General features: G+C 42.6%; 2 protein-coding genes across 2 annotated transcripts in view; both read right to left on the reverse strand.

Moving 5' to 3' along the window:
• Positions 1-2,414: 2,414 nt before the first annotated feature.
• Positions 2,415-10,369, reverse strand: LOC308319832 (globoside alpha-1,3-N-acetylgalactosaminyltransferase 1-like; the record flags this gene model as incomplete). The annotated part of the gene is made up of 11 exons (XM_080770039.1): positions 2,415-2,492; positions 2,785-2,920; positions 4,418-4,495; positions 4,834-4,967; positions 5,284-5,400; positions 5,966-6,079; positions 6,343-6,451; positions 7,640-7,774; positions 9,476-9,625; positions 9,824-9,871; positions 10,299-10,369. 11 exons carry the CDS (start codon positions 10,367-10,369, stop codon positions 2,415-2,417), a joined length of 1,170 nt encoding a protein of 389 aa, XP_080626165.1.
• Positions 10,370-15,911: 5,542 nt separating this feature from the next.
• Positions 15,912-24,416, reverse strand: part of sltm (SAFB-like, transcription modulator) — a 28,079-nt gene continuing 19,574 nt past the window's right edge. Inside the window, exons 13-20 of the mRNA XM_080767242.1 lie at positions 23,444-23,595; positions 21,944-22,124; positions 21,524-21,648; positions 20,769-20,942; positions 19,271-19,582; positions 18,245-18,389; positions 17,281-17,465; positions 15,912-16,404 (exon numbers count right to left, since the gene is read on the reverse strand). Coding sequence (XP_080623368.1) covers positions 16,296-16,404; positions 17,281-17,465; positions 18,245-18,389; positions 19,271-19,582; positions 20,769-20,942; positions 21,524-21,648; positions 21,944-22,124; positions 23,444-23,595 — 1,383 coding nt within the window. The 3' untranslated portion in view covers positions 15,912-16,295. The remainder of the gene's footprint in view (positions 16,405-17,280; positions 17,466-18,244; positions 18,390-19,270; positions 19,583-20,768; positions 20,943-21,523; positions 21,649-21,943; positions 22,125-23,443; positions 23,596-24,416) is intronic.

Here is a 24,416-nt window from a genome sequence, read left to right on the forward strand (position 1 = left end):
ATTGACAGTTTGCAGAATTACAGTACATTTCAAGTACAACTCAATACAACAAGTTCTGTTAACTGTGAGTGGACGACACCATAAAGCATTACACACTTGTTTACAAATTACAATAGGGCCCACTGTAACCAAGGACCCTACAGGGCCTTCTTGTCTGGTCTTGTGAGAATGCCGAGGCTCTAGGGACAGGAACCTGGAGTCTTGAACGCAGGTAGAGCCGGTGATTACTAGCGAGGTCTTGATGTGGTATCCGAGGTCTGCTAGGTGATTCCGGGTTCTTCTTACTCATTCTGTCTATAACCTGCGCAGGCATGGGTATTTATAGTCCCGGGACGTCGGGGTGATGTCACGCTCTGATGTCACGCTCTGACGTCCCGGTATTGATGTCAGAGGCCTCGTGGCGTTCCTTCGTAACACCCACCATTTTCAATTCATCAAAACAATTAGAGAAGTACGAATATACACAACTATATAGTCAACACAACACATTTTTATTTAAGCCACAATGGCCCAGCCTCAATCTGCATCTCTGGCTGCGTGATAGGCTAGTATTACAGAAGCACTCTCAAAGCAAAGTCGGTTCGGCTCTGTAGATCCTACAATTTGACGTCATTTGAGGTTCGGGGGGGCGGGTAGGCTACCCTCCTAAAGTCGGCTCTTCGGTGCTACTGAAAATTTCTGACGAGCCGAAATCATTTTGGCACTAGGCTACAGCGCCGAAACAGCGGTAAAATAGGAGTATGAATCGGCCCTCAGGCCTACATACTCGACAGTTTAGCTAACACTGAATTATGTATAGGCCTTTATAGATGTAACGTTGTTTACAATATTAAGCTATAGTATTAGATCAATTCAAGACAATTTATATTTCCATTCAGATTTTATTTTCATTTGTTTTGGAGAATATTTCTAGGGTTGGGGTTATTTATGGTTTGGGTATTGCATGGTAATATTAATACATTTTGTAGCAAAGTTGCATAATTATGATGACTTATCCTTGTAATAACATAAAATATCTGATTGATATATTGAAGTATTTTATTAACAGTTTTCAGAATGGGTATACATTAACATTTCACATGAAAGCACAACTCAGTACAATGACTGGTACTGAGGTCAACTGGTAGTGGTCCTACCCCCCCCCCCCCCCCCATGAGACTTACAAATCCCAAATGTTTGTAAACAAATCCCAAATGTTTATAAACAAATCCCAAAATGTTTATAAACAAATCACAAATGTTTATAAACAAATCACAAATGTTTATAAACAAATCACAAATGTTTATAAACAAATACCAAAATGTTTATAAACAAATCCCAAATCCCATGAGACTTGGTCCTACCCCCCCGACCATGAGACTTACTACAGGTCAACTGATAGTGGTCCTACCCCCCCCATGAGACTTACAAATCCTAAATGTTTATAAACAAATCCCAAATGTTTGTAAACAAATCCCAAATGTTTATAAACAAATCCCAAAATGTTTATAAACAAATCACAAATGTTTATAAACAAATCACAAATGTTTATAAACAAATACCAAAATGTTTATAAACAAATCCCAAATCCCATGAGACTTGGTCCTACCCCCCCGACCATGAGACTTACTACAGGTCAACTGGTAGTGGTCCTAAGTGGACGACACACTGATAGAGCATTACACTTGTTTACAACAGGGTCCACCATTTTCAATTCATCAGAGATTTAGAGACGTACAAATATACTTGATTTGATTTAGATTTAGATTTATTTCGAAAAGCAATCATATTCATGTATTTTTCCGAGTTGATGCTGTCAAGAGGTGTTGTGTACAATACAGAGTAATGAGAGCTGTGTAGTTTTCCTTTCTGGGGTTGGGGTGGGTGGGGGGGGGGGTTTACTGCTTTTTGTCTTTTCCTTTTTGAGTTTGTCTTGTCTTGTTTAAAAAAAAAAAATCATGATTCTGTAATTCATTGTTGTAATGATATCTGCATTATCAATAAATAAATCTTAAAAAAAAAGAAAAGCAATCATAATACAAAATTATAATCAGCGATTCAAGGATTACACAGTAAAGTCCAAAGACTTATTTCCACTGAGGTCCTCTGAACGGAACAATACTTTAAAATACATCACAAAATACATGACAGTACATATACATTATACTGTGGGATCTCAGTAGGAAAACCCTGTTATAGTGACCAGCCACGCTGTCTGTCGCATTGCACGTCAGAGCGTGAGACGCCCACTCAGGAAGGTGATAGGCCAGGTGTATGTGCCGAATCTCATAATAGAGGTGCTGCCACACTTACTAAAGAGTAAGTGTGGCAGACGTTTTCGGCTTAGGTGTGGAAACACTGTAGGCCAGACGGAAATGATGCCGCGAGCAATCAACGGCAGCCGCGCGGCATCAGGCCGAGTATAAAAGCCGCTCTCACTCTGAGCACAGCAGCAGCTGGTTCACCACAAACTGACAGAGGCACGCCTCACCAGAGACTTCGGGTGGTAAGAACTGACAGAGGCACACCTAACCAGAGACTTCGGGTGGTAAGAACTGACAGAGGCACACCTCACCAGAGACTTCGGGTGGTAAGAACTGACAGAGGCACACCTCACCAGAGACTTCGGGTGGTAAGCGACACTATGTTTCCCATACACGCGCCCCACTGTTACAGTATATCGCTTTGTATGCATGTCCTCATCGCCACTCTATCTGACAGGCTTATAGGATCGAAGCCGGACACGGAGAGGCGAGGTGGAAGAGAGGCGGAGGACGCCACTCACTCCACGTCCGTCAATTATACATTGGGTCGCACCTCAGCGTAGTTCTTCACCAGCTGGGAAATACGAACCACCTTGATGTTATCTGGTACCTGGTCATAGTCTGCCCACAGATACTCTGGAGACAGAACCTTGGTGGGCTTGTTGTACAAGAAGTACCTGAATGGATAGACGGACGGACAGACAGACAGACAGACAGACAGACAGACAGACAGAGACAGTTCATATGTCGAACTTGTTTTATGGTTCCCAAGTTTTTATGGTTCCTTATTCCATATGTTCCTTATAATTTTAATAAAATATCATTGCTGTCGGGCAGAAACCTCTTATCTGCTTATTTACCTCTTATTTACTTATTTTGGGTTTTTTCCGTAAATGAACGCCTTACTTGATCATGCTACAGCGTCACACAAATGCATAAAAAAGTAGCAGATCGGCAAGCTCAAGACACGGCGTGAAGCAGTTCTGAACCATTTTTTTTATTTGAATCCTGAAAAGTCACAGTTTTTGGACATGTGAGGTTGTTCCTCACATGTCCAGGGGTTCCAGGGGTTCTAAATGGATCCTTATTATTGGTGGTAACTCTGGGCCCATTTGGATCCATTTCTACACTCCCGCGTTTTAACAGCGGGAGAACAACGGAGAGCGACACATGAATTTCATTGGCTATCGCCCAATCGCCCACTATCGCCGGACGATGTCGCCCAAAAGATGATTTTTCCATATTTTCAGGCGAGGTTCCTCCGCCCATTTTTCGACTATCGCCTGTTCAACCTGCAATCGCCGCTGTTCGCCTGTTTATCCGTCTTATCCTTACTTGTATGTTAACTTGTAACCTTATAACTGCTGTGCCGCCTCTGGGCGACTGATTTTCCCCCGTGGGATAATAAAGGTATCTATCTATCGGTAGTCGTCGGGTCCCATAGACAAATTATGCACTTCCGGAAGATTTGTCTGGCTGTCGCCCGCTGTTAAAATGCACTGTCACAGTACGTTTTAACAGCGGGCGACAGCCAGAATTTTTTTTCCAGAAGCAGGTGAACAGGCGATGGTCAAAGTAGGCGGAGGAACATCGCCCGAAAAGATACAAAAATAATTCAACTGGGCGATGTGTCGGCCGATGCTCGCCCGATGTTAAAACACAGAGTTTAGATTGGTGTGTCATAGCAATTTAAATGAATTCGCCAAATGGGGTTTTGTGGCTAAATGCATATTGTCTCTGTCAGGGCCCGGGGTACAATTCATGTCGGGTGGAAACTTCAAAACGGTTAATTTCAGGATTCAAATAGAAAAATAGCAAAAGTAGAAGATCTACAAGCTGAAAAATATGTGACTTCGAACCGCATTCCAAGCTTGTAGATCTGCTACTTTTGATGGGTTTGTTTGTGACGCTGTATGAAGTAGGGTGTTCATTTATTTAAAACCACAAAATATGGAGGTTTCTGCCCGACAGCAACGATTTGAAACGGCTGAGAATCACTGTTGTAGTACACTCAAGAGTGTATAGTGTGTGTGTATGTGTGTGTGTGTGTGTGTGTGTGTGTGTGTGTGTGTGTGTGTGTGTGTGTGTGTGTGTGTGTGTGTGTGTGTGTGTGCGTGCGCGTGCGTGCGTGTTCGCGTGCATGTGTGCGTGCGTGCGTGCGTTAACAACTTTACTTGTTGAGATGGCTCTCTTCCTGCCAGGCAGCCTCGATGTTGTTCTCTGTGTCGATCTTGGACTTTTCAAAGCAGTACCTGAGGGGTCCAAACACGGGTCACTATAGAGCGTCACAGCGCTTTCATGACGACGACGGGCCCAGGAAATAATTCCCCATGCATTTTTCCCATAAGTTTCAAAAATGTACTTAAAGATCTGTAAGCCTCGAACAAAGCCAACTCGGATCGTGACAAATCATGACAACAAATTTGTTTTGGGGGCCAAACAAATAATTAGAAAGAAGAAACAAAGGGCAGGGTACAGCACTTTTTTGTTTGTGTCTATGGGAAAAATGCCCATGTGTTTTGGAAACTCTGTACAAACATTTATATTCTGAAGGAGACTAGTGTAGAATGATGATGAAAGCCATTTGTACCTGACCAGTTTGTACATGTCTTCAATGTAGCCTCCCCAGACTGCAGCGGTGTAGTAGTAGTCACCTTCACCAGCTGGGATGAAGGCCTGGGATGCTCTACGACGTTCATATGGAAAACCATCTCTATCTGTGCTCTGATAATAGAACAGAAATTATCACACATGAAGAATGCACTTACATACATACTGTACACACGCACGCACACAATCAATGGCATTTTAACTGCAAAGATGGAGTCTTCTCCTTTATCTGTAACAAGGAACAGGGAATGCACTGTATAGCTTTCAGGAGATGTGGTCAATAAAGCTGCATAAATCTCTCGATATACAGAGCGTATATACATAAGTGTTTTGTCAGTTTTTCAACAATACGATACAATCACGTTACAAAGTTTGCCCTATAACTGTAGAATAGCCTTATCAAACATAGGCGTGAATGTAAGAAGTAAACCATGTAGTAGCCACGGTGGAGAGTAGCTGTCAGGCGGCTCAGAGACTCTGCCCCGAAGCGAGCGTAGAACACACTGTCCACATCCATCATGAACAGGTAGTCTGACTCGTTGCGGATCTGAGAGAAGAGAGAAAATAACTGGAGCTTAAATTCAGCCTGGTCTTACAGCAAATTCTTAGGGGGGGAAATATGTGTATTTCCGTATGATAGCTATGTACGAAATACGAATGATCGAATCAAATGCGGACCATGTTTTAGAGCAGTGGTTTTCAACCCTTTTCACATCAAGGACCATTATTTATTCAGCAATTGAGCCACGGACCACCATTTGATGACATTTAGGGCTCCATTTTCGTCACCCCTAAACCCCTTATCCCTTAACTTCTTTGCCTTTTTTTTTTACTATTTTGCAAAACATTTTTTATAGTTATGAATTAGTAATTAATAGAAAAGGTTTGAAAACCCCTGCCCCAAATTAATCTACAGTAGTTGGCCGTGGACTGAAAATACATACTTTAAGCCTAAAGTGGTTAATTGATCGTGATGCCATTTTAACTAATTTAGCTGGGAACCCCCAGCTAAATCCCCTAGATCCCCCGGAGCTAGATCCCCCTGAACCCCTGGGGGATCCTGGACTCCATGCACTGCTCCACACCATCCCTCCGCAAAGCCCCACATGTACCTGTTGATCAATGTAGACGGTGGCCCACTTCATTTTGGACAGGACCACTTCCTGCCAGCGGTTTGCTCCCGGGATCTTGATGGTTGTAATCTTTCTGTGAGCTGCGAGCTTTATCTAACAGGTTGAGGACATTTCAATATAATAATCAACTGATCTGCATTGACATCTGAGAAATGGAAGCCCGTCCTTCCTGGAAGCTAACAATCAATGCAATATCTGAACACTGAACATCTGAATCACAATGCGGATGCACGCCCTTTTTTATTTTATTTTGCCATTTTCTCCAATTGATTTTCTCCTTTATCGTTCTCCACATTTAGATTTTTACTCTTGCAACAGTATGTATGATATTTAATTTCTTTTTTTCAAATACCTACCTTTGGAACCTCGTCCTCATGGTCTGTTAACACATAGTAGGTCACATGATAGCCAACAAAGAAGTACTCCTCTGCTGTCTCCAGGAAACGCTTCAGGTAGCGGGTGTACCTGTGAGGATTCAATAAATATATACGGTAAATAAATACATTAAACTCCATCAGACCCAGGACCCTATTAAAATTGACCACATTGCTACCCTTGCATCGTTTTAGAACCTTGGTGAGCATATAGACCCCCACAATGTTTTTAGATCATTTTGAAATTTGTTTTAGCTTGTTTCAGTTTTAGTTTTTTATTTGTAAACTTATGTAATTCACATGTATACCTTTTGTTTTTCTTTTCCTGATCTTCTGTGATGTTTTTTTCTATGTGATTGTATTACTCGACGACACTGAAAATGAGTTTGATTACTTTCGAGAATAAATAAAACTTGAATGAATGCATTAACATTTGTAAAGTAATTAGCATGGATATATTATCTCATTTATTAGTACAACATTTCTCATGGAATGTATAAACTACAAGTTAACACGTTTCCTGTATCTCTGCTACAGCTTGCTAGCAACTGTAAACTCAGCCGAAACGGCTTAACCCATTTTGGACGGATGCTGATCTTGCTACTGTATTGTATGTAGCCAGGCAGAGTTGAGCCTTGAACTGTTAAGTAACAGTTGAACCAATAAAGCATTACACTTGTTTACAAGAGGGTCCACCTAGTTCAATTCATCAAAACATTTAGAGACGTACGATAATACTCTGACACTATAGGATACTCTGGCTTCATACACACAAAGACCAACTGTTCTGTGCTCTGCCTGTGTTTCATGGCCGCCTCAATGCTTTTTCAATGGAAGTCACGAAGTCAGAGCATGCAAAGCGAGCCCCTACTGTTGTCTACATTACACAAATGGCAAAATGTGCGACAAAAATAGCAAATCTAGACCACAGTGTATATATATATACTGTAGGGGTTAAGAGTAAGACGGTTAAGTCACGTGAGGATAAATAAAGAAATGAATTAACGTGAGAAAACAGTTTAATATGTGTATTTATGAAGCGTGTGTGTGTGTGTCATCATACAGCAGGTATGCATTATGATGACTGAGAGGTGTGTGTATGTGTCATACAAATCAGCATCTATGCATACATGACTTGCATAGTGCGTGCGTGCACCCGTTTCGAAAGGGCTGGTGTGTGTGTGTGTGTGTGTGTGTGTGTGTGTGTGTGTGTGTGTGTGTGTGTGTGTGTGTGTGTGTGTGTGTGTGTGTGTGTGTGTGTGTATGTGTGTGTACCCACTTGCCAACTGCAAGCACAAGAATTGCAACTCTGGGCTCCATCTTCTTGTAGACTGCATCTATGACCAGGGGATCAAACGTTCCCTCCCAAACCAGAGGAGAATTCCAGGGTGTGACTGCGCTCACATCTCTTCTCCTGTTCACAATCACAATTAGTTTGAAGCCTGTCTCTCAGTGAGGTTGGTGCTTTACACTGACTACACTGTCTCTCAGTGAGGTTGGTGCTTTACACTGACTACACTGTCTCTCAGTGAGGTTGGTGCTTTACACTGACTACACTGTCTCTCAGTGAGGTTGGTGCATTACACTGAATACACTGTCTCTCAGTGAAGTTGGTGCATTACACTGAATACACTGTCTCTCAGTGAGGTTGGTGCATTACACTGACTACACTGTCTCTCAGTGAGGTTGGTGCTTTACACTGAATACACTGTCTCTCAGTGAGGTTGGTGCATTACACTGACTACACTGTCTCTCAGTGAGGTTGGTGCATTACACTGAATACACTGTCTCTCAGTGAGGTTGGTGCATTACACTGAATACACTGTCTCTCAGTGAGGTTGGTGCATTACACTGAATACACTGTCTCTCAGTTAGGTTGGTGCATTACACTGAATACACTGTCTCTCAGTTAGGTTGGTGCATTACACTGACTACACTGTCTCTCAGTGAGGTTGGTGCATTACACTGACTACACTGTCTCTCAGTGAGGTTGGTGCTTTACACTGAATACACTGTCTCTCAGTTAGGTTGGTGCATTACACTGACTACACTGTCTCTCAGTGAGGTTGGTGCATTACACTGAATACACTGTCTCTCAGTGAGGTTGGTGCATTACATGTCACATTACAACTGTCACTGCTCCCTCCCCTCTAGTTCTGTGGAGGGTGGTGAAACCAGTGTTGATTTCGTCAACTAAAACTGACAAAAACTACATAAACGAAAGAAAAACAAAAAATGTTAGGGTGGGACTAAAGGAGAAGACATCATTTTATGCTTGGTTGCGCTTGGGCTGTGGGCATTCTGAAAATAGCATAAAAGGACACAACGAGTCACGCTGCGACATGATGTGCGCTTGTAGATCTGCTATTTTTAGTATGCAACCAAGTGTAAAATCTGCCATGACAAGACCAAGGCCTGCAAAAATGCATTTTTTAGACAAGAGAACTACTGTGGATTTAGTCAACTAAAATCATATGATATTTAGTTGACTAAAACTAGACTAACGCTAAAAACATTTCAGATGATTAAAATACGTTTTTATTCCAAAGACTATAATGACTAAACTAAAAATATAAATTTGCTGCAAAAATCAACACTGCAGGGTGAAACTCATCACTGGGGTTTAGACCAGGTTTAGACTCGGCACTGGCAGGGTGAAACTCATCCCTGGGGTTTAGACCAGGTTTAGACTCGGCACTGGCAGGGGATCCTCCTGGCCTTGGGGCAAACCATAGAAGCATGGTCAATAGTGTTGTTTTCGTCGACTAAAACTAAGACGAAAAATGTTCGTCGACTACCTTCAACTGACGAAAACGAAATGGAAACTATGAAAAATAACCTATGATGACTAAAACTATGACTAAATATACTGAACATTTCGTCAACAAATAAAAACTAGACACAAATGTACATCTATTGAATAGGGCTCAAGTTGTTAATAATGTCTTCACTCTATTGTTGAAACATGCTGGTTCTTCTACTTACCCAATTAATGCTCTCGGCTGTGGGTATTGAAGTCTGAAAGTAAATATGAACCATATTAGTCTTATTATACATTACAGACATGCACGTGCAGACAACACAGAATGCATTTAGGAACAAAGGTGAGTCTCACCCCTCAGGCATCAGGAGGTCACCAACATGCCATGGTTCCTTGGGGGTTTCCTTGGGGGTTTTCTTTGGGGGTGTCTGAGGAGTTTCCTTGGGGAGTTCCTTGGGCTGGCTTGTTACTTTCTCTACTGTCAGGATGTTTTCTTTGCAAACGCTTGAGCGGGGAGACATGTTATAAATCATACAGATCTTCTGCCAAAGATTTGACTTTAAAAGGTCATTTTGAAAAGGCATGCATATATTGCTCACATGATTTATTCTTTATTCATATCCTGTGTGAATTTGACCCAGACGAAATATCTGAAATATCTGCAAAAAGCAATTAAGACAAAAACACGAAACCAGATCTCACCTTGTTATGGCCTGGGGGCCATAAACAGTAGACCACACATAGATGAACCTAAACACACAGAACATTTTGTTACGCAAACTGTATGACAAGTGAGTGTCATCATAGGTAACAGAATAAATAAGTGAATACAAAATGTATACGGTATATCCTTTTGCACTGTTGGCCTAGCAGTAATCTGAGTTCCCAGAAGTTTTATTTTTCGCCACTAGCCTAGCAGAGAACTGCAGGATTAAAACGTTTATTCATATCAATTCAAGTATTCAATATTGCTTGGTGCCTGCCTTGGGACCATCGAGATGGAACATGTCAATTGTCTGCAAAAACGTTGGCCATGTTTATTCTCTGGCAATTGGGTTATACCCCTCAATATTGCCTTTGCATTGAACACTGATCGGTTCTCACATCAGAAAAATCACACCCATGTGAAGTGAGTGGTCTTTCTGCATGAAATAGTAGATTAAACAGAAACTCTTACCTCGTCAAGACCACAGCAGTAACTAAGGCGATGAGGATGTACCCAGTACTCTTACAAGCCTTCAACAGCATGTTGTCACTTCACAGCACATCAGAGCCGCTTATACGGCTGTGAGGTTATAGAAGAGCCAAATCGAGGTCACAAAGGTATAAAGAATTTAAATAAATACTGCAAAAATCTAAACTATGTTAAATTGTTGTTACATTGAAGAACTCTGTAATAACAGCAGTAACAGATTTCTAACTGAAATAAACAGATTCACACATACAGAGTCAGCAGCTGTCTACAGAAGGCAACGAGAAGCATGTTTGGACAGAGAGACAGGAGGGGGGTGGGTCGTACATACTCATTATATATTTCAGTAAAACTACACTTGGAGCAGGTTCAACTGGTCCCACCAGTGGTTACAATTACAATTTACAATTTAGGCATTTAGCAGACGCTCTTAATCCAGAGCGACTTGCATTAAGCAAGAACAAAAAGCATGGGAATACATCACATAAAAAGCATTCATCATGAAACATGTGTAAACTAAGAAAGTAACAGTGGAATATCTATATAATGAAACTATACATATAAACTATACATATATACTATACTATGCTATACATATGTACTATGACGTGCTATGACTACATACAATGCAATTATAGTGCTGTCTACATAACATGGTATAAGTCTGTATCAAATGCTATCTAAGTCTACAGAAATGCTATCTAAGGGGGTAGGGTAAGTGCTATGGGCCATGATGGAGTCTGAAAAGGTGGGTTTTCAGACTACGGCGTAAGATTGGGAGTGATGCTGCAGTTCTGACTGCAATGGGAAGTGCATTCCACAGTTTTGGAGCCAGAAGGGAGAAGAGTTTGGGACGTGTGGAGCGTTGTTCCGGTGGTTGTATTTGGAACCAACGGGAGGGTCTTCAGGAGCCAGGACCCCCGGCCCGGACCCACCTTATAGCTTCCAGCAGTGCCCTCAGACAGTACGCACAGCAGAATCATGAGTGTGCCGAGTGTTACTCAGACACCTACAAATTTGACTGAGAGCCTGCCATCACGCAAACTCACATTTTTTCACCAGAGGAGAAATGAGTTAATAGCACAGGCAGACTCTTCACATACTAGAGCTGAAATAAGCGTCAGAGCTGAATTTAAATGCTTAAACATGTAGCTATTGTAATGTTAGAGACCACATAAGTGAAGCCTGTTTTCTCAACTCGCTGTTTTCTGCAAGCCATATCTCCAAAACTGGTGGGTCAAACTAATGTGTTAATTTGAAGCAATTAATACATTACATCTTAAATGACAGTCACTGTACCAAAAAATAGAAAGACCTTAAAAAATGATTTCGAGGCAGATGAAATAATGTTCTGAGAAAAGTTTAAGGTTTTAAACAATTATTTTAGTAGCTAGGTATAAAGTCAATTTACATAGAGAATGTGCCCAACATTTTTTGTTTGTTGTCATGATTTGTTACGATCCGAGTTGGCTTTGTCCGCGGCGTCAAATAAATACTTTTTGAAAAGTCTATGGGGAAAATTAATGGGGAATTATTTTCTGGGCCCTCGTAGGGGGCGGGACTGCGGCGCTCTATAGTACCCTCACCCAAGGCAGGGGTGTGAGTGACACAAGTACTGTATATGACATTAAAGTGCAACGTGCATTCAGGTAGATCAGTAGATTCAGTAGATCAATAGACAAAGACTACATGTTAGGCAGCATCAGGTCACTACAGAATCAAATTTGTCACCAGTTGGGTCGTTTCTCAGCATAGTTCTTCACCAGCTGGAAATACAGTACGTCTGGTCCAACCTGGTCATAGTCTGACCACAGGTATTCTGAAGATAGAGTTATTGTATACAAGTCCCGAATGTATATGGTCGGTCGGTCAAGATAAAACAGAAAAATAAGAGGATGTACTTGCAATGCAGCTTTTAATAAAATACTGTGCTATGCGAGAATGTGTGTGGGTTTATTTTAGCGAACCTTCTTCCTGCACTTTTAGCGAACCTTCTTCCTGCTGTGATTTCTGTCAACACAGATGTTTGCTTCAAGTAATTGTACCTCAAAATTGTACTTAAGTACAGTTTGAGTACATAATACTGTAGTTACTTTCCACCACTGGTCAGCAGCTATACATAAACATATGTGTCCTATATAGGTCAGGAGTTACATAGAGGGTATGTACTATGCACATGCATTAAGTCAGTGGAAAATCCAGTGGCAAATTGAGTTTAATGCCGTTTAATGCAATCAGATAGTACTTTTCTGTTGTGGGCTGTCAAGGCCAGAAAGCAGTCAGTAGGCGTTCCCGCATAACGTCCGGGTATGATGATGATGTCACGCGCATAGCCTCTGTACATAAACACGTGTTGAGTGTACAGCTCTGACTGTCCATAAAAGTGTTGTAAAATGATAATTCATGTTTATGGGCTGTTTTGGACCGGCCTCTCTAAATGATCACCACTGAACTATATATGACTCGGCACAGTAATCAGTGGAAAAACAGATATACAAATATGTTCAAACTAATTAATGTTAATCATGTGTGTATACAGTATGTACAGTATTGGTGTTTCGCTTACAGTATGTGGCTCAGGCTCGGCTCCAGGATGAAATGACTGAGGGGGAAGTTGAAAATGGCATCTAATTTTTAGATAGTAAAACAATATGTACGTAGAACTTAAACTGAGGGGGCAGACTTTGCAACTGAGGGTGCCAGGCCCCCTCTGGCAGCCCTGTGGGGCCTGATATGGCTACAGTTGTAGCTCTGCTGGGAAGGCTGCTGTTGGTAACCAGACAGTGGCCTTCTTGTGGTTAGAGTGTCTACCCTGGGACTGCAGGGAGGTCGGGGGTTCGATCCCCGGGCGGGTCATACAAAAGATGGTAAAAATGGGACCCAATGCCTCCCTGCTTGGCTCTAGTGCGCAAGCAGAGCGCGCAAGTACTTTCGACCGCTACAAACTGTCAAATCTCAGTAATGACTACCAATTTTGATGAGTATGCACCGTCCCAGCAAATGACGTAATTACTAATTGTGCCTGATACGGCAGTGGTGCCAGATTACATACATGTACACATAGGAGCATTACCTTTAATCCCCCCCGACACTAAAACATATCGTCATTACGTCACCACCATCGAAAACCATTGGTTTTATACATAACTAGCTCTCAATGATTACGTAATAAAGATGTGGATTAAAGGACCCAATGCCAGAGTGTAATTGGTTTTCGAAATAAACCAAAAACATACAAGCTCTGAAACAAGCTTGTAGATTGGCAAACTTTGTTACTTTTGTGTGTCACTGTATGATGAAGTAGTAGGGTATTAAAGGTCTATTCAGTGATTTCACTTAATTCAAATATCACTTATTTTTTTGTTTTGTTGTGATAATCCTCTCTACTATAGAGTGTGCTGACCATATAAGGAATTCCTCCCTGTCCCCAGTTAACCCCTGGGGTTTTGTTTTTGGCTAGGTGGCCCAGCCTTCATCCAATAAGGATAGAGAGGGGCCTTCCGCCAATCATGATCGAGCGGGGCGTACCTTGGTGCAGCGCAAGCTGTTGGCCTGTTGCGTGTCCCCCCACTGTAGGGCGTGCATGTGCCGGGGGGGGACTGGGGGGGTTCCAAATCACCCAAATCACTGAATGCTCCTTTAATAAAAAAGAAAAGAAAAGAAAGAAAAAACTTTTTTATCCCACGATTTTGCAACCCATTTTTTTCACCCAGTGTCAATTATCTAATGTAATCCTGGGAGCTTCCTCTGCCAACCTGTGGGGGCAGTGGATTGACCTCATGCTTCCTTCAATGCATGAGGTGTCCAAGCTGCTTCTTTTCACCTGACAGGGGGAGTTTCCCAGGCTGGTCGTAGCGTGTGGAAGGAACACGTTAAAAGCTCTCCCCAGGTTGACAGAGGGGATTGTATAAATCAGTCACAAGAACGAAGGACGTGTGTTTCCATGAATCTATTGTAGTTAGTTTGAAGTTACAATGGCTTTGTATAGGAAGCAGCTAAAATTTATATCAAATATCTATAAGTAGACTACTGAATCAATTAAGCAACTTAAAAAACAGTCTGGGGCGTTCACAAAAGCCTGGGTAGACGATAAAATGACCAAAAGTTTTAATATCAGATATTAAGTTGGTTCAAGTGAAGTCTTGACAAGAATAAATATTGTACCTACCAAATGATAGATGCTTTCTTGTCCTTCCAGTCTGGACTGAGGACAGATGCATAAGCACATACATTAATATTATGCCCATGTTGTCTCCTCCCTCTATGATCTAGTACTCCTCCCACCAGTGTTGTTTTTGGCAGCAAATTTCTACGTATTTTAGTTTTAGTCAGTCTCTTGAATAGTTTGTTTAGTTTACCTGGAAGTGGCATAACGGCAGCAGCAGACGCATGCACAGATAATAATGCAGCTGGTAATTAATTGATTTAATCAATTTGGGCTTGTTTTTCACTTGCTGAAAATATCAAATATATTTAGTAGTCCTACTGTACATAACCACCAAGTAAAAAATAAATAAAGAAATGGATTGCCAAACAGGTGAAGGGTATATTATATAGGTGAGGTATATTAATAATACATCTCCATTGTATCCTTTTTCTTTTGGATAAAAGGTCAGAAGCTACTGCCACAGGATCAGCTTAGTTATAGCCAGCTGGACCTAGCACATTATTTTGGGGAATTATGTTGGAGAAGAAGGAACATGGAGATGTATTATTAATATACCTCCTGTGTTCACCCGTTTAGCAATCCATTCATTTTTTTACTTGGTGGTTATGTACAGTAGGAGGACTGGAAGAGCATTTTATCCTGATGGCATACTGTACACAGAATATGGTGAAGTAATGTGCAAACATGTCCATTATATTCCATGCAAAATTCTCTGATGTGACCACTGTGTATCGTAATCATATAAACAAATACCTCAACTATAACATGCACTCTGACCCTACTGCCTCTCTCTCTCTCACACACGCACAAACTTGCATTTCCTTTATATTACCTGCATGCAAACTGTCTCATCACAGGTTTCCAGGCATAAAGGGTGGGCGATTATTTTTTTGTGCTCTTATGTGGTTAAAAGAAAATTACATTATCTTTGAAAAACTGCCACCAACTACCAACTAACCAAATCCTAGCAGTGAAACATTTTCCTACAGTTTGTGTGAAAAAACTAAAAATATATTTGACTGATGAGCAGAACACAACAATTGAGATATCAAATTGTGAAGAATATCAAGCCCACTGAAAAGCCTGGAATTATGGCAATTTCATCCAACTTTTCCAAATAAAATATGTTTAGTCATTAACCAGTTGACCAGGGTGCCTCAGTCAGGGCTCTATACCAAGTCCACTCCTCGTTTTCCCTCCACACCAAATACCTTGTCAAAGTTAGCCAATGTAAAGGCCGATACCGCAATGCATTGTGGCCTTTTTAGGCCTAGTTTGGCTAAATGTAAACCCCCGGAATAAGGACGCTAGGGTTTGGATGGTTAAAAAGTTTACTACCCAGCAGAAGTCTTCCACACCATCCGACTATCATTCTGTCCATCTAGGTGGTGATGAAAATACATTCAAAAGGAATCAAACAAATCAGGAAACTGTAGTGACATTTTATCTTCAGAAGAAATGACTTGAAATAAGTTTATACACTACGCAACTAGATGTTCAATTACAGAAGAACTTCACACGAAAACACATGAAAATGTGTTACAAATATCCAATGCTGTACAATATTGTCCTATGTTTACATAAAATGCGTGTGCACAGGGTTGTTGGTCAAACAGCACAACTGGAAAACCCTACATTGAGGTAAACACTACTGTATAAAAAAAAAAAATATCATTTTACAATAGCATCTTCATGGCAAGAAGCAATCTGCCATGTAAAATGGTTAAAACTAGAAAAAACGTAAGAAAGTTTGCGAGGTTGGTGGTGCCATCTGAAAACTACTGAAGCTGTACTGAATGGCGGTTGGGTGGAGGTTAGAATCGTCGCGGCGCTCCTTTAAAGGGCTTGAATCCTCCCACGTTGCCTCCCCCGGACATGGAGTTGGTGATCTGGACGATGCGGTTCATGCCCGACGAAGAATGGCTGAAGAAATAAGAAAATAGTAAGAGAAACCTATGAAAATCTGGGAACTAAATCCCAAAATGTACAAAAAGTTTGAAATTCAACTCCCATGGGAAATTTTAGTTATTAGCATATGTGACCATACCATTAACATCCTATACAAAAGGCAAAAAAGTCCAAATTGCATCATTCTAAGTAGCATGTGACATATGAAACTAGGGGGTTTTCATAATTCTGAATCCATTCCAAGCATTAGTTTTGCACAAAAAACACTCAAACAGCCATAGTCGTCATCACAAAATGTGATGAGAATTTTTCAAAAACATCCAATCTTCAATCTAACTCAAGCTTGTAGTTGCGACAATTTTATTGTGCCAATAAATATATAGGTCTTAACGGCTTAAACCATGTATACGTCATTGCCCGGGGACCACCAGGGGTCTATACGTTGTCCCCTTCACTTTTGCCCAAAACAGACAATCTACAAGCTCACAACGAGCCAGGAACTCTAGATCAGCTATTTTCCTGCGAATGTTCGCCTAGTAGGACACGGCCAGAATAGGGACATTAGGGTCCATGATGTGTTTAATTAACCAATTCAGGACGGGAACCCCTTTTGGTGTTTTAAGCATTGCGTTATACTTTAGCTATTGAAAAATAGCAGACCTACAAGCTCATACAAGCAAGTCTGCTATTTTTGAAAATGAGTGAAAATGTGGTACAAATCTTTGAATATATATTCATTCACAGTGAACGTTTTTAACTAAAATCTTTGCTTCTGAAAAAGGTTGAGCGCAACAGACATAGAAACATAGGTTTTTCAGAAAACGTAGGATTTAGAAGCCATTTTAAAAAATGGGCCTCAGGTCTAAATGGGTAGTTAATCAGGGCCGGTACCTTGAGTGTGGAGCCATCATGCCACCCCGGTTGTCTCCCATGTTGCCCCGGGTGTCTCCCATCCGGCGATTGTCAGCAAAGCCCCCTCCGCCCTGGGAGCCTGCTCCAGTATGCCACTCCTTCCTCTGGCCCTGCTCTCTGCCGCCATGGCGCTCCACCACCACTTGCCGGCCGGAGCCAAACGACTGAGGAGGAGAGATACAACATTAGATAAGACACCGGCACCACCAGTTAATCAGCAGATGCCATAATGAACACATTTGTTAACCCATTTTGGGGCGGGAATACCTTTGTGTTTTAAGCATTATGTTATACTTTAGCTATTGAAAAATAGCAGCTCATAGCAGACCTGGTCTCCATCACCATGGGCCTACTAAATGACCAGTGTGTGAGGGACCATGGGCCTACTAAATGACCAGTGTGTGAGGAGGGACCATGGGCCTACTAAATGACCAGTGTGTGAGGAGGGACCATGGGCCTACTAAATGACCAGTGTGTGAGGAGGGACCATGGGCCTACTAAATGACCAGTGTGTGAGGAGGGACCATGGGCCTACTAAATGACCAGTGTGTGAGGAGGGACCATGGGCCTACTAAATGACCAGTGTGTGAGGAGGGACCATGGGCCTACTAAATGACCAGTGTGTGAGGAGGGACCATGGGCCTACTAAATGACCAGTGTGTGAGGAGGGACCATGGTGGGCCTACTAAATGACCAGTGTGTGAGGAGGGACCATGGGCCTACTAAATGACCAGTGTGTGAGGAGGGACCATGGGCCTACTAAATGACCAGTGTGTGAGGAGGGACCATGTGCCTACTAAATGACCAGTGTGTGAGGAGGGACCATGGGCCTACTAAATGACCAGTGTGTGAGGAGGGACCATGGGCCTACTAAATGACCAGTATGTGAGGAGGGACCATGTGCCTACTAAATGACCAGTGTGTGAGGAGGGACCATGCAGACCTGGTTTCCCATCACCATGGGCCGTCCTCCATCACGGTCACCAAAACTGTTGTTCCTCCCACGGTTGGCGGGGGCGTTGCCTCTCATGGCAGGGCCCGGGCCGTCTCTGCCTGGACGCTCTGGTCGCATGTTACGTACGGGTCCACTGCCCGGAAGAAAAACAAAAGTAGCGGGTTACAGGAAAAAATGTATATAATACTAAGAACAAACATACACACGCTCTCACATTCATCCAGACTTGGACTGACACGATATTGGGCGAGTGTGTGGGTTGTCATTTGCGTTGTACCATGGGTAAGGTACCTTCAATATAAATATATATATATACCAGTAAGACGCGCAAACGCGGGAAGCGAAACGCAGCTCGTACATATTTGGGTTTTTTAAAGATTTATAGCACGCCATCACACTCATGTCACCATGACTCAGCCATAACCATATAAGGAGTCCCTAAAGCAGATCCATATATGGGCACAAGTTGGACCACGCCATCACACTCATGTCACCATGACTCAGCCATAACCATATAAGGAGTCCCCAAAGAAGCTCCATATATGGGCACAAAAGCGTGACACACGGACAGACAGACAGACAGACATGATCTGCTAGGTCTCATAGTAAGTGCTCACTGCATTCGCAATCACTGCGTTCGCAATAACGGTTTTACTGCTCCTGGCAGAACGTTCCGTCATAAATGCTGCATTGAAATCGGCTTTACTTTAAGTGACGTTTTGCCTTTTTTTTGTACATCCATCGCCATGTATAGGTCCTCTTCAAATGCTCACTTCTATCTGTCCAACTACATTTCTGTCTAACGCACACCGTCTCAAAGGTAGACTGTGGAATGTGTGGATGGTTTGAAAATGCCGACAACAGAACATTTAAATTGTTCAAAAATTAGGCCGATGCGAGCCTGTAGATCTGCCTTTTTCTAAAAAAACAACAGATGCTTTTCCCGTTTTATCCGGTTAAGAAGAGCAATAATTAGGTTTAGTTCTCTGCGGAAACGTTATGAATATCAATTACCGCATGTCTCCTTTGTTGGCATTCATGTTGCCTTCGTTCTTCCACCCTCCGTGCGGGGCGTCCCGGGGTGAGCGGGCGTGGGACATGCCAGGCATGGCTGCTCTGGCTCCCACGGCGGGGCGGTCGGGCATGGACACGGGCCGCCTCTCGTCTCTGTCCCTGCGGTCGCTGTCGGCCCGGGGGGGAGGAGGGGGTGCCTCTGGCCGGCGGACCGCGTCAAAGCTCTTGGGGTAGCGCTCGAACCCGGCGCCGTCTCTGTGGGGGGCGGGGCGACTCTTCTTTGCTTCTGGCTCGCCGTCAAAGCGGTTACGTCTGGGGACAGAGGGGTTAAGATGAAAGTTTGGACAAAGTTTGCTTAATACAATATTATATATTTTCTGAAAAAACCATGTTTCTGTGTCAGTGGTTCTCAAACATTTTAATGTCAAGGACCTCCAAAAATATATGTAATTGGCCGCCGAGCGCCATCTGAAAACATTATGTTAATTATTACCTATCATAGGTGTTGGGCTGCTCAGCAGGGGTCTCTGGGAACATTATGTTAATTATTACCTATCATAGGTGTTGGGCTGCTCAGCAGGGGTCTCTGGGAACATTATGTTAATTATTACCTATCATAGGTGTTGGGCTGCTCAGCAGGGGTCTCTGGGAACATTATGTTAATTATTACCTATCATAGGTGTTGGGCTGCTCAGCAGGGGTCTCTGGGAACATTATGTTAATTATTACCTATCATAGGTGTTGGGCTGCTCAGCAGGGGTCTCTGGGAAACATTATGTTAATTATTACCTATCATAGGTGTTGGGCTGCTCAGCAGGGGTCTCTGGGAACATTATGTTAATTATTACCTATCATAGGTGTTGGGCTGCTCAGCAGGGGTCTCTGGGAACATTATGTTAATTATTACCTATCATAGGTGTTGGGCTGCTCAGCAGGGGTCTCTGAAAACATTATGTTAATTATTACCTATCATAGGTGTTGGGCTGCTCAGCAGGGGTCTCTGGGAACATTATGTTAATTATTACCTATCATAGGTGTTGGGCTGCTCAGCAGGGGTCTCTGGGAACATTATGTTAATTATTACCTATCATAGGTGTTGGGCTGCTCAGCAGGGGTCTCTGGGAACATTATGTTAATTATTACCTATCATAGGTGTTGGGCTGCTCAGCAGGGGTCTCTGGGAAACATTATGTTAATTATTACCTATCATAGGTGTTGGGCTGCTCAGCAGGGGTCTCTGGGAACATTATGTTAATTATTACCCATCATAGGTGTTGGGCTGCTCAGCAGGGGTCTCTGGGAACATTATGTTAATTATTACCTATCATAGGTGTTGGGCTGCTCAGCAGGGGTCTCTGGGAACATTATGTTAATTATTACCTATCATAGGTGTTGGGCTGCTCAGCAGGGGTCTCTGAAAACATTATGTTAATTATTACCTATCATAGGTGTTGGGCTGCTCAGCAGGGGTCTCTGGGAACATTATGTTAATTATTACCTATCATAGGTGTTGGGCTGCTCAGCAGGGGTCTCTGGGAAGCGGCCCCGTTCTCGCGGGGTGAAGTTGGTGAAGCGGTTCTGCGGGCGGTTGTAGTCGGAGCCTTGGTTGAGGCGCACTTCAGAGTCGGGTTGTAGCTTCTTGTTGCCGTTCCAGTAGGTATCGTCCCTCCGGCTGAATCAGTGAATACACAAGTAGAGGAGCTTGATTGACATCATATCATATCATTGATTGTACATATCTGTCTGAACGTCAATAACCAATTGTCTTGTAATATACATTTTCACTGACTGCCTTGATCACCAGATAATTATACTGAAGGACACCTTAAATGAAGGGACTTTTTGTTTCTCGTTTATGGCTATAGCACATGAGTTTTCAATCATGCATGCCATGTTAGAAAATAACACATACGTTCTGAGTGACTTAGTAAAACGGGTGCATGCGTTTGGTTAGACATACCATTGGTCGGATATCTCAAACCCTCACCCCAACCTCCCACGGGGCAGCACAACTACACCCAACCTCACCAACCTTAATCCAGTCGGACCAATGCTATGTCTAACCAAAGTATGCCTCCCAGTGAAACATGGACAAAACGGTCCTGTAGATTGTAAAACTAAAGCCTTTATCCTTTAGTTTGCGTATTGCTATTGTTCTTGCACAACACTGGCACGCAATAAACCAGGCACAAAAGTGAAATTGTTAATCATTGTAAAAAGTGTACAAAGGAAGATAAACTAAACGGTACATACCCGTGTTCGACGTCACGCCCTCGCTTGAGGTTGTTTCTCTTCTCCTGCTCGTAACGGAGCTGCTCCTGTTGCCTCCTCAGCGCCTCTCGTTCACGGGCCAGACGCTCCGCCTCCTTACGCCGCTCCTGCACACACAAACAGTTACATGTCAAGGACCCCCAAATTGACACTAATTAGCCCACGGACCCCCATTAACCCATTTACTTTTGGCCCGACATCAACATTTAAAAAAATGTCTTCTAAATCCTGACAGTTTTCTGAAAAACCTCATGTTTCTATATCAGTGGTTCTCAATATTTCATGTCAAGGACCTCAAAAATTATATGTATTTGGCCACCGACCCCCCACATCTGAAAATATGTTGTTCCAGTGACACACTGGAACAACAAAAGGGGTTCCCGCCCAAAATGAACTCTTTACCTGCTCTACGCGGAGCCTCTCCCTCTCCAGCCGCTCCCTCTCCATGCGCTCACGCTCCAGTTTCTGCCTCTCCATCTCCAGCCTCTGGCGTTCCCGGAGCAGGTTCTCCCTGTCCTCACGCTCCCGCAGCAGACGGATGCGCTCGCGCTCCCGACGCTCCTGCTCTGCGATCTCACGCCGCCTGAAGGGGACAGGCGGGCATTCACAACACACTAAGTTAAAAGTGCATGTGAGATCTCTCAGGTCCTCTGACAAAAGGGCCTTCTGGACGTCATAGCTTCGACCAGACTCATAACTAACGGGGCCTTTTTGCAGTGGTTGTTCCCACACACATTTGGGCATTTAGCAGACTCTTAATCCAGAGCGATTTACAGAAAAGCAAGAACAAAAAGCATGGTAATACATCACATACATATAAAGTAGTTATCATGAATCATACGTAAGCTAAGAACGTAACAGTGGAATATCTATATAATGGAACTATGCATGTATACTTTATAATCTACACAAAAATGCTACAATAAATCTACATAAAATGCTATCCAAGTCTACATAAAAATGTCAGGGCTAGGGCAAGTTCTACAGGCCATGATGGAGTCTGAAGAGGTGGGTTTTCAGACTACGGCGGAAGGTTGGGAGTGAGGCTGCAGTTCTGATTGTAATGGGAAGTGCATTCCATAGTTTTGGAGACAGAAGGGAGAAGAGTTTGGGACGTGTGGAGCATTGTCCCGGCGTTTTTAGTGAAGGTACTTCCAGCTTCCCTGTGTTGGTTGATCTGAGTGGGCGGGAGGGTTTGTAGGGTACGATCATACTTGTAAGATATGGGGGAGCCATACCTTTGGTTGCTTTGAATGCCAGCATCAGAGTTTTGTATTCTGTGTGGGTAGCGACCGGGAGCCAATGGAGAGAAGGGGGGAGAAATGTGAGAATTTTGGCTGGTTGAAGACCAAGCTAGCTGCAGCATTTTAGATCAGTTGGAGGCTTAAGTGTGCATACTGGTAGGCCAGTAAGGAGGGAGTTACAATAGTTATGTTTTGACATAACTGTTATGTTATGTTATGACAAGACTGTTATCAATTAGGAGCTGGGCTGACTCCCGCCCTTGGCGATAAAAAAAAAAGCTGAGTCAGTTGACGGTTTTAAGAAACACATTTGTTTCGTAAGCATTTTGTATTATGAAAGTTTTATCTGACCCATTTGTGCAGGTCAATGTTTTGCTTTACTTCTTGTTGTGCTATTGCTCTTATGTACAGTACCATGTTTTTAACTTTGATTGTTTTAGTGTTGTGGTGCTTTATATACTATAAAAAGATAGCACATATTGAAGCTCTGTTATTTTTTTTATTTTTGAAAGAAAAGTTTTTCTGGGGGTCCCTGGCTCCAAGAATTTTCAGATGGAAGTCTGCAGCCAAATACAAGGCTAGATACACATTCATTTGGGGGTCCCAACCCTGTGGTCGTCATGACGATGGTGTTCATGTAGAAAGTAAGTAAGAATACCTGCGCAGCTCCACGGCTCTGCGGACGCGGTCCAGGCGAGCCGTTCGCTCCAGCAGCCTCTGTTCCTTCATCTTGTCAAAGGGGAGGATGTCGTTGTTGTTGTTGTTGGCTCCCTTGTTGAAGAAAGGTCTCTTCTCTCTGATCATCTCCACCTGACACCAAACACCAAATGCCTTTTAGCCCATTTTGACCAGAGATCAGATTCTAAAAATGTCTGTTTGAAAATGACAGTTTTCTCGGGCCACACTCATATTTTCTGGTCTTGTCCTAAAATTCAGAAATACTGTCAGGATATCCACTCCACCTTGGAGACCATTCTGTGTTTTGAGATACCTCTGACTGTTTCTTTTCTACTGTTGGGAAATATCCCTGAATAGTTTCTAATGCATGATAAATATTTAATCAAGATCCTCTTAGCATCAAGTAAAAAAGCGATCACACGACGCTGGTGCCAACAGGACCCACCAATGAAAGATCAATGGATGGACATTATTGAGGAACTGTATGCTATGGAAAAACTAACATTCATACTTAGACTACAAGAGGATAAATTCTATAAAAAGTGGAATCTCTTCTCTCAGCCTAGCGATATTGCAATAGGATTTCATTGAATGTATTTTGTAATATGAAAAATGCAGCCTTTTTTCTTTTGCTTTTTGTCTTTTCTTTTCGTATAGTCTTGTTTGTTTTTCTTGTCTGTTCTTACTTCAATAAAAATTAAGTGAAAAAAAAAGAAAATGACAGTTTTCTGAAAAAGCTATGTTTCTATGTCAGTCGTTCTTTGAATTTTTTTAAATAGCAGACCTACAAGCTTGTGGCACGCCACTCGGTGGCGCACTATGAGCTTGTAGATCTGCTATTTTTAAATAGCTAAAGCATAACATAATGCTAACACCAAAAGGGGTGCCCGCCCAAAATGGGTTAGGGTGGAGAACAGATAAGAGAAAACTACAAGAATGTTGTAACGGAGTAT

Source organism: Protomyctophum bolini, assembly GCF_963924005.1.
Source record: "Protomyctophum bolini genome assembly, chromosome: 1".
Classification (NCBI taxonomy): Eukaryota; Metazoa; Chordata; class Actinopteri; order Myctophiformes; family Myctophidae; genus Protomyctophum; species Protomyctophum bolini.